This window comes from Chiloscyllium plagiosum, chromosome 34, assembly GCF_004010195.1.
Source record: "Chiloscyllium plagiosum isolate BGI_BamShark_2017 chromosome 34, ASM401019v2, whole genome shotgun sequence".
In the NCBI taxonomy this organism is placed as follows: Eukaryota; Metazoa; Chordata; class Chondrichthyes; order Orectolobiformes; family Hemiscylliidae; genus Chiloscyllium; species Chiloscyllium plagiosum.
The window spans coordinates 23,645,884-23,655,012 of record NC_057743.1 but is presented as its reverse complement, the minus strand read 5'-3'; the positions used below and the strand labels follow the sequence as shown (position 1 = coordinate 23,655,012).

Sequence of the window (9,129 nt, the reverse complement as noted above, 5' to 3'; positions counted from 1 at the left end):
ACTTTCAGGGAGCTATGAACCTGCACTCCAAGGTCTCTTTGTTCAGCAACACTCCCTAGGACCTTATTATTAAGTGTGTATGTCCTGCTAAGATTTGCTTTTCCAAAATGCAGCACCTCACATTTATCTAAATTGAACTCCATCTGCCACTCCTCAGCCATTGGCCCATCTAATCAAGATCCCGTTGTAATCTGAGGTAACCTTCTTTGCTGTCCACTACACCGCCAATGTTTCCATGAATCTGTTACCCTCTCCAGGAGACTCTGGCTTCAGTAACGAGTTGGACTCTAATTGGTGCCTGGGAGAGAATAAAGTGGGAAAACAGATAACTTAAGGCAGCTGAACCATTGGAAAATGGAATAGTTGGAAAATGGAGTCAAACTGAGGAAGAACAGAGAGATCAATCATCTCATGCTCTGTCCCCCAACTGAGTCTTTCATTTCTCTGGGCAAGTGTATTTAATATAGATGCCCACAGCTGACACCTGGTCCTTTGGGTAGATTTGGGTTAACTTACTCTTCTTGTAATATTAGTCTCTGGGGCTCACTAGTATTAAGTGCTGAAGTTTTAAGAAGAGACACATACTTGAGTAACAACAAGTAGTTCATCATGTTATAGTAAGATAGCAGAATATATTGGCTTTTTATTAGACTATTAACTACATTAACACCAAGTCAAAGGCATTGTTATCTCCAAAGAGATAGTTACTAGGTCTGTTCTACATGGCAATAGATTGTAGAACGGACTAATAACAATATATATTTGACTAGCTCCTTCTCAAGGCAGTCATTTATATTTCTGTGGTTGGAGCAATATTAAAGCTGTGAGTTAACCCTTTTCAAGCCAATGGCCATGTCCAACATGCATTGTGGTCAGAGGCTCATCAACCTATCATAGTGCTTCAGCTGAATGGTTTACTGAACAATAACTCTGAGTTGACTCCCAGTTCCATGTGTCACTTCAGGTTCGAATAATTCCGATACTCACTGTGGAGATTGTCTACCAGGATTTTACAAGCATGGCAACCAGTGCAAAGCCCATACAGAGTGAGTCAGCTTATACTTATTCCATTTGTTTACATTAGTCACCTGCATCCTAAAGCAGAGTCAGAACAAGATGCTGAGACCATATGTGACTACAGGTGGACTGGCTGACACTGATGTTTCACCTTTGGAATTCAGGTTCTAATCCGGCCAGGACATTGGGATTTTTGTTTCCAGTTGCTGCTGGAGGAGAGGGTGCAGCAGGAAGTGAAAATCTTGGTCCAAAAGTGATGTCATTGTAATAGAGAAAAAGGAGGCTAACTCTGTATCTAACCCATGCTTAACTTGTCCTGGGACAACACAGAGGAAGGCTAACTCTGTATCTAACCCATGCTTAACTTGTCTGGGGACAACACAGAGGAAGGCTAACTCTGTATCTAACCCATGCTTAACTTGTCCTGGGGCAACACAGAGGAAGGCTAACTCTGTATCTAACTCTTGCTTTCATTTGAGGAGCACAGAACCTGTTATTATTTTTGCACCACCTAGTTTTCAGAGGAAGCAGAATAATTGTTTTTTTCTGTAGAATTAAGGAATTGCTTTAATTTCTAGGATCCTCTCCCTGGCCAGGTGGTGTGCGAGGAAGGGAACACTGTAAACCCTGAATTCCAGGAACTGTGATGCCTGCAACCATTGTTCACCCTGCTGCTTCTTCGAGTGATTGTGACTGTTTAACTGAAACTTTTTTTGTGACTATTGCTGACTTCTGTGTCTAATATTTATTTTAGGGTGCCATGTAAGAATGACTCCTCCAGCAACTATTCAAGCTGTACAACTCCAGAAGCACCTTTGGAACACACAGGTATCTCTTTCAAGTCCTCAGAACTGCAGTTAGTTACTGACTGTAGAACCTGTGCTCCCAAGGGCCATTGTTACTGACTGTAGCTCTGTGTTGTCCTGAGTGATTGATACTGACTGTAGTCCCATGTCCTGCTTTGTTTGGTTGTAACTGACTATAGACTGTATCTTGACAAGGAGATTTATTATTGATATAATTTCTGTGTTGCCAAGGGTAATTATTCCTGAGTGTAGTGCATGTGTTGCTATGATGATTGTGGGTTGCCATAAATGATTGTAACTAACTGTGTCAATGAGGGGGTTTGTTACTGACTGTGGTCTCTATGCCAATTGTTATTGATTGTTCTGTTGTCTCCAGGATCGAGCCTTTTTCTGATTTTGGCGATTGTGGGCTGTCTCTTCATTCTGTTTGCGATGCTTCAGTTTTTGCACCCGAAATTTCGAAGTGAGAGGTGTCCTGACACACCAGAGATTCCAACTATCACAGGTAATCCATGGATTCTCAGTTAGCAAAGTGTCAAACTGCTCTGGGCTTAATGTCCACCTCCTGCCCAGGCTTTCCCTAATGCAACAGCAAACTTGCTGCCTCTTACCTCCCCAAGCCATGGGCAGGCCTGGGTTTGTACACCCACCCTCTGCCCCATGCAGGTCCCAGTATAGTACCATGTGGAACTCACGTTCTGACATTACTACAGTAAACAATGGAGTTATCAGGATGCAGGAGGAGCTATAAGTAGATTTTAAAGAGGTACTAGAAAGGATGACAGTCCTTAACTTGGTAAATCACCCAATCTGGATGGAATGCATGTTAGGTCACAAAGGAAATTAAGAACAGGAGAAGGCCATTCAGCCCCTCAGTCGAGAATATGGTGCTGGAAAAGCACAGCAGGTCAGGCAACCCTTCATTTCCTGATGAACGGGCTTATGTCTGAAACATCAATTCTCCTGGTCCTTGGATGCTGCCTGACCTGTTGTACTTTTCCAGCATCACACTCTTGACTCTGATCTCCAGCATCTACGGTCCTCACTTCCTCTTCCATTCAGCCCCTCAGTTTGTTCCACCATTCAGTGAGATCATGGCTGATCTGTGGCCAAACTTCATATACCTGCCTTTAGCCGATATCCTTTAGTACCTTTGTTTAACAAAAAAATTATTGATCCCAGATTGAAAATGAAGAACTGATCCAGCATTTATTTCCACTCCTTGTGGAAAAGAGTTCAAGCATCTACTACCCTCTATGTACAGAAACATTTCCAAACATCTCTCCTGAACAATCTGGCTCTAATTCTCAGACTACGCCCCTACTTCTCGAATGCCCAGCCAGTGGATATAGTTCACCTTTATCTGTTAATATTTTGAAGATTTCAATCAGATCATTCCTTAACCTTCTAAATTCAAGGTTGCTGGGAAACTAAGCGTACAAATTACAGATGTGTTGGTCATGATCTTCCAATTGTCTTTCGATAAAAGTAGTGCCAGAGGCTGAAGTATAATGATTGTTATAGCCCTGTTTCAAAAAGGAACAAACCATAACACTAGTCATTAGAACCTGGTCCATTTAACATTGTTGATGTTGGGGAAGCTTTTAAAACAATAAATTGGAATAAAACTTCCACTGGACTAATAAAGGAGAGTTGGCATGGGTTTATTAAGAGCAAATTGTGTTTGAATAATGCAATTGTTATTGATAAATTAAAAGAGTTTGTAGAAGAGGGCAGTGCAGTTGATGTTGTTCCGTGGATTTTCAAAAGACATCTGATAAAACCCCATGAGAGTATTTATTGAGACAAAGGGCAGGACATGTACACAAAATAAGCTGAGAGACTGAAAATACAGAGTTCAGGTCAATGGCTGTTTATCAGGTTGGAGGGAAGTACGTAGAAAGGTTCAACACAAAGACAGTTGTCATTTCTTTGCAATGTATTGCATATAGGATGCAATTTCAAAACTTGGAGTTATCATGATTCTTGCAAATGTAGTGAATAGAGAGGAAGATAATAATTGACTTCAAGAGGTCATAATTGCTAGAATTGTCAGACATTTGACAAATTAAAGTCAATGCAGAAGTAACCATGCAATAACATGGTGCCTTTTGCTTGGCATAAGGAGACAATACCTGCTAAGTGTTAAAACCTCAATGGGGTGTAGGAAGAGAGCAAGGTAGAGGTGTTTATATGTTTAAAGGTGCTCTAACAAGCTAACAAACCCTTAGTAAAACATGGTGGCTTCCATGTAGGCTTATGCAAGGAGCAGCAGCCTCCTACAATGCAGCTCCCTGGTGGCAATGGCTGATGTCCTCCCCACACCCCTCCCACTGGTAATGACACCATATGTCCTCAACAACCTTTTGGTGGAAGGTTACCTGACTGGAATTGGCACTCACTGATCCTGCTTGTGCTCCCACTAGTCCTGGCCGGTTGAGTACCAGTAATGGCCACCCCTTTAGTGGCGCAACTGAGCTACCAACCTTCCTATTGGCTGGGAGCTCCTCAGGGTGCATGACCATCCGTTAAAAGGTAACAGCCTGTCAGCAATCAGTTAGTTCCCTGTAAAATAGCACTGGGCCCCAAAGATGGTTGAGGTGGAGATCCTCCCAGTTTTCTGGCCCAATATTGGGTTTCTACCATGTGAATAAAATTCACCTCTCCCTATCTCAGAGAATACCATTTTGATCAGCTGATGAAACTTCCTGACATTCTTTATATTTTAGAATGTTTTAATTGAATTCACATTGCATCATCTGCCATGGTGGATTCAAACCCACATTTCGAGAACATTAGGCTGAGGTTCAGCTTTACTAGTTCAGTGACATTACCACCAGACTATCACATCCCATTAAATCCAGACAGCTGCCTTCTCAGAGCCACTTTCCTTTAGGTGAGGCATTAAAATGAGGCCTTGTGCTGACCTGGATGTTAATGATCCCAGGGCACTGTTACAAGACATGGAGAGTTCTCATTGGTGTTCAGAGCCAGCCCTCTTCCAGCATCACCTAATAATGGAGTAATTGGTCATTTATTTTATTGTGGGATTTGTTGTGTGCAAAATGACTCTCATGGAATGATAATCTTTGAGTTGACTACACTTTATTTGATGTTATAGACTACTGTTTACTAATTACAGGTTGATGCATCACTATTGGCTCAGACAAAAGTCAGGAAACATTTGGTCCCGCAACTCCATTGAGTGATTCTAAGTCAGCCCTGCATCGATGCAGCAACACCCCAGTGATGCACAGCAGCAAACATAGGAAATGTCCAATAGGGCCTCAGTTGAATGTCTCGTCCAATAGGCAGCACCTCTGACAGTGCAGCACTCCCTCAGTACTGCACTGAAATGCCTGTCTTGATTTGTGTGCTCAAGTCCTGGAGTGGGACTTGAATCTGGAAACCTGTGACTGTGAGGCATGAATGCTCCCAGCTAATCCAGGCTAATATCTGATGGTGACATCTGTAAACGTTACTCCAAGGTTCAGATTTTTCAAAAGAAAACAATCACTTGTGGTGTGTGGCCATTTGATTACCAAACGTAGTGCAAATGTTAGTGGGCAGTGGGAAAAGGACACTATGTCATAGGTAACAAGCACTGGGTAACAGGCAATAGATAACAGATAGCTGGCGATAAGAGTGAGAAAGCAGGGAATCAAACTGTTCACAAGGGATTCTTAGTCATGGTATTTGTGTTTCAGTTTCTGAAGAAGTCAAGACGATAAAGAACGAAGACAAGAACATTGTGAGTAATGAGTTTTGTCAGGTTGGTCACATGACTAATGTTGATGAGATGAAGAGCATTCCCTCTAGCCCAGGATCCCCAACGTAGGGCTATGGACCAGGATCACAGAATTGTTAGAATATAGAATTCCTAGAGTGTGGAAGCAGGCCCTTCAGCCCAACAAATCCACACCGACCCTCGAAGAGTATCCCACCCAGACCCATTCCCCTATCCTACTACTCGACATTTACTCCTTACTAATGCACCTAATGTACACACCCCTGAATATTATGCTCCAGAAGGAGGCCATCAACCCATCATGTCTGTACTAGTTCTCTAAGTATGTTAATTTAGTAAAATCTCATGTGGCATTGTGAGCTAAAATATTGGGGTAGCAAGATCTGAGACAGTAATTGTTACAAACTTACAACAGCCGGGCCCCTCTCTGTTAGGCCCCAGTTCCCACTGAGATGGTCACAACAATTTTGCCCCCCCCCCTCAAAATGGGTTCACACAGGGGGAGAATATTTGGTGCTCCAGCCCCTCGGCTCTTCCAACTTCCTCACATTACATTCAGTGGCTGAGTAATACCACACCAAGTCTGCCAGTTAGATCTGATGCACACATGGGAGAGACTATAAGATAAGTGTGACCATGCAGTTGAGACTGACATAGCACAATGACTAACCCTCCTTCCACACACAGACAGGACAAATTGGTCCATTTAGTAAATACCCTCCAAAATATCCACCTTGTCCTTCGCTGTCTGTTGGACTTGTCTCCTCACAGTCTGTCCCTGTCCAACAGGGTATAGAATCATAGAGATGTATAGCATGGAAACAGACCTTTGGTCCAACTCATCCATGCCTACCAGAAATCCTAAATTAATCTAGTGTCATTTGCCAGCACTTGGCACATATCCCTCTTCCTGCTAATATACCCATCCAGATGCCTTTTAAATGTTGTAATTGTACCAGCCTCCACCACTTCCTCCGGCTGCTCGTTCCATACATGCACCATCCTCTGTGTGAAAAAGTTGCCCCTTAGGTCCCTTTTAAATCTTTCCCCTCTCATCCTAAACCTATGCCTTCTCGTTATGGGCTCCCCCAACCTTGGGGAAAAGACCCTGTCTATTTATTCTACCATGCCCCTCACGATTTTATAAACCTCTATCAGGTCACTCCTCTCAGCCATGACAGAAACACATTGTAATTGCTGAGCAGGTCACTGGCCTTTGGGCTCTGGTTCAGCTCTCACTCATTTCTTGTTTCCTTCTCCATCCTGCAGGCCTTTCAGATTCCGGATGGGAAATCTGACATCATTGTCGATGTCATGACCCAACCACTGGCAAACTGCAACATCTACGGGACCAGTCCTCAGACAACACTGGTTCAACCTGAGACACAAGGTGAGGGCTTCTCTACAAGATGCTGTACCTGCATTTGATGGCAGCTTGTACTGTGCCTTGAACCCATGCTGTTCCAGCACTTGGGAATAGTGGCGAGAGATAGGCGGTGTGGTACTGGAGGTGGGTAGTGTTTGACTGACTCTCTCTTATCCCAGCAGCTCTGACCCTAGATGGAAAGACTTTGTACGAGATCATCAATGTGGTGCCAGTGCGGAGGTGGAAAGAGTTGATGCGGTTATTAGAGCTGAGGGACTGTGATATCGAGCGGATCGAGATGGATGTTGCTCAGTCCCGTGACCAGCAATACGAAATGCTGCGACAATGGAGCCAGCAACAGATGGCCTCAATGGAGTCGGTGTACCAGGCCTTAGAGAGCATGAACCTCTCCGGGGTGGTGGAAGAACTTCAGACCAAACTGCTCCACAAAACTAACTCATCACGTTAAGCGTCACACAGCCAAAACTCAGGACAACAGAGGCTTGGATTTACAAATTCATCACAGCCGGTTTCTAGGTCTGTCTTGAAGCCGAGCATTATCAGAGCTGGCTAACTACTGGGGCAGTGCCTTAGCACTTTCAGCATTGTCATCTGATTTTACAAGATCCAAGGAGCCCCCAAAGTCCCCTTGGATCTCTGGGGCAGACAGGCACTGAGTTCAAGCAGCCTCTGTTACTGACCTCTGTCAGCTTCTTCCATAGAGAGACGTCCAACTACAGCACAGGCCTTGAGAATCGAGCAGTATTGGGAGGCTGTTCCCTATGGGGCTGGGGGACAGATCCGTTTTGGAGGCCTATTTATCAACTTTCTACTTTTGACCCTGTCCTTGAAGCTGGAATGTCATGTGGACAGGTCATTGGGTGACAGCGAAAATGATGGGGTGAGGGTCAGGGTGTTGTGAGACAAGAAAGTGAACAATTTGATGTACAACGTATCAGAATTATTTTGTACATAAGTCTGTGTTATTAAATATGTTTATAATCATGAAGCAAGTTCCAAATCCAATTAACTCCCACAGGAGCTCATTACGTTAAATATTCCAGCCTCAAGTGGTCAGTGAGGAACTGGGGAACTCTGGTTATTACTTAATACAACACTTGCCCTTCACAACCTCATGATGTTGCTAAGTGCCATGCGGCCAATCAACTATTTCTTTGAATTTTTATAACGTAAGAAACCTGCCACCCAACTTACACAATTCAGAGCCTACAAATTCTGGACAATTTCTTCGAGGCAGTCCATGAATAAATATTGACAAGGATGTGACAAAACATTTCCCTGCTTTTCTGAGAAAAATACTCAGGGCAGCTTTGACCGTGACCCAGTAAGGTAGGCAGGCAGGATAACAGTCCAACATTGCATGTCCCTTGGCGCTGGATGGCCCTTATCTGCTCATTTCTGATGTCGCAATCAGCCCATAACATTCTGACTCAAGAGCTGTCATAAACTGAACCAGAGCTGCCACCTGCTTTCAATGTTCAGAATTACACATTATTGGGTGATGGTAAATATTAATGAAAAACTGATGCTGTCAGAGATATGTACTACTGGATAGGTCTCACCACAAGGAGGTATATGGTACTACGTCCCAGTCCTGCACCTAGGGTTTTTTAAAATTTATCCTTTTATTCCTTGGTGCCCTGCCACACGATGTGAGTGTTTGAGGCAATGGTGCAACAATGGAGCACAAATTCCTCCTTGTACTTTGTGCCCTCTTGTGGTAAGATCTTTTTACAATAATATAGAAGACTTTTTACAATATATGTTAATGTTAATGATATAGAAGATGGTATTAGTAATAACATTAGCAAATTTGCTGATGATACTAAGCTGGGGGCAGGGTGAAATATGATGAGGATGTTAGGAGATTACAGGGTGACCTGGACAAGTTAGGTGAGTGGTCAGATGCATGGCAGATGCAGTTTAATGTGGATAAATGTATGGTTATCCACTTTGGTGGCAAGAACAGGAAGGCAGATTACCACCTAAGTGGAATCAATTTAGGTAAAGGGGCAGTACAGAGAGATCTGGGGGTTCTTGTACACCACTCAATGAAGGTAAGCATGCAGGTACAGCAGGTAGTGAAGAAGGCTAATAGCATGCTGGCCTTCATAACAAGAGGGATTGAGTATAGAAGCAAAGAGGTCCTTCTGCAGCTGTACAGGGCCCTG

At 43.5% G+C, this 9,129-nt stretch overlaps 1 protein-coding gene across 3 annotated transcripts in view; it reads left to right on the top strand.

Moving 5' to 3' along the window:
* The window catches only part of si:ch211-112c15.8 (tumor necrosis factor receptor superfamily member 25), a 45,404-nt gene extending 36,765 nt beyond the window's left edge, over nt 1-8,639 (top strand). For 2 of the 3 annotated variants that reach the window (XM_043675914.1, XM_043675912.1), the window contains exons 5-10: nt 965-1,046; nt 1,772-1,845; nt 2,200-2,328; nt 5,531-5,574; nt 6,841-6,961; nt 7,117-8,639. In XM_043675914.1, coding sequence (XP_043531849.1) covers nt 965-1,046; nt 1,772-1,845; nt 2,200-2,328; nt 5,531-5,574; nt 6,841-6,961; nt 7,117-7,406 — 740 coding nt within the window. In that variant the 3' untranslated portion in view covers nt 7,407-8,639. The remainder of the gene's footprint in view (nt 1-964; nt 1,047-1,771; nt 1,846-2,199; nt 2,329-5,530; nt 5,575-6,840; nt 6,962-7,116) is intronic. The other variant, XM_043675913.1, reaches the window with a different exon arrangement.
* Nucleotides 8,640-9,129: the final 490 nt, after the last annotated feature.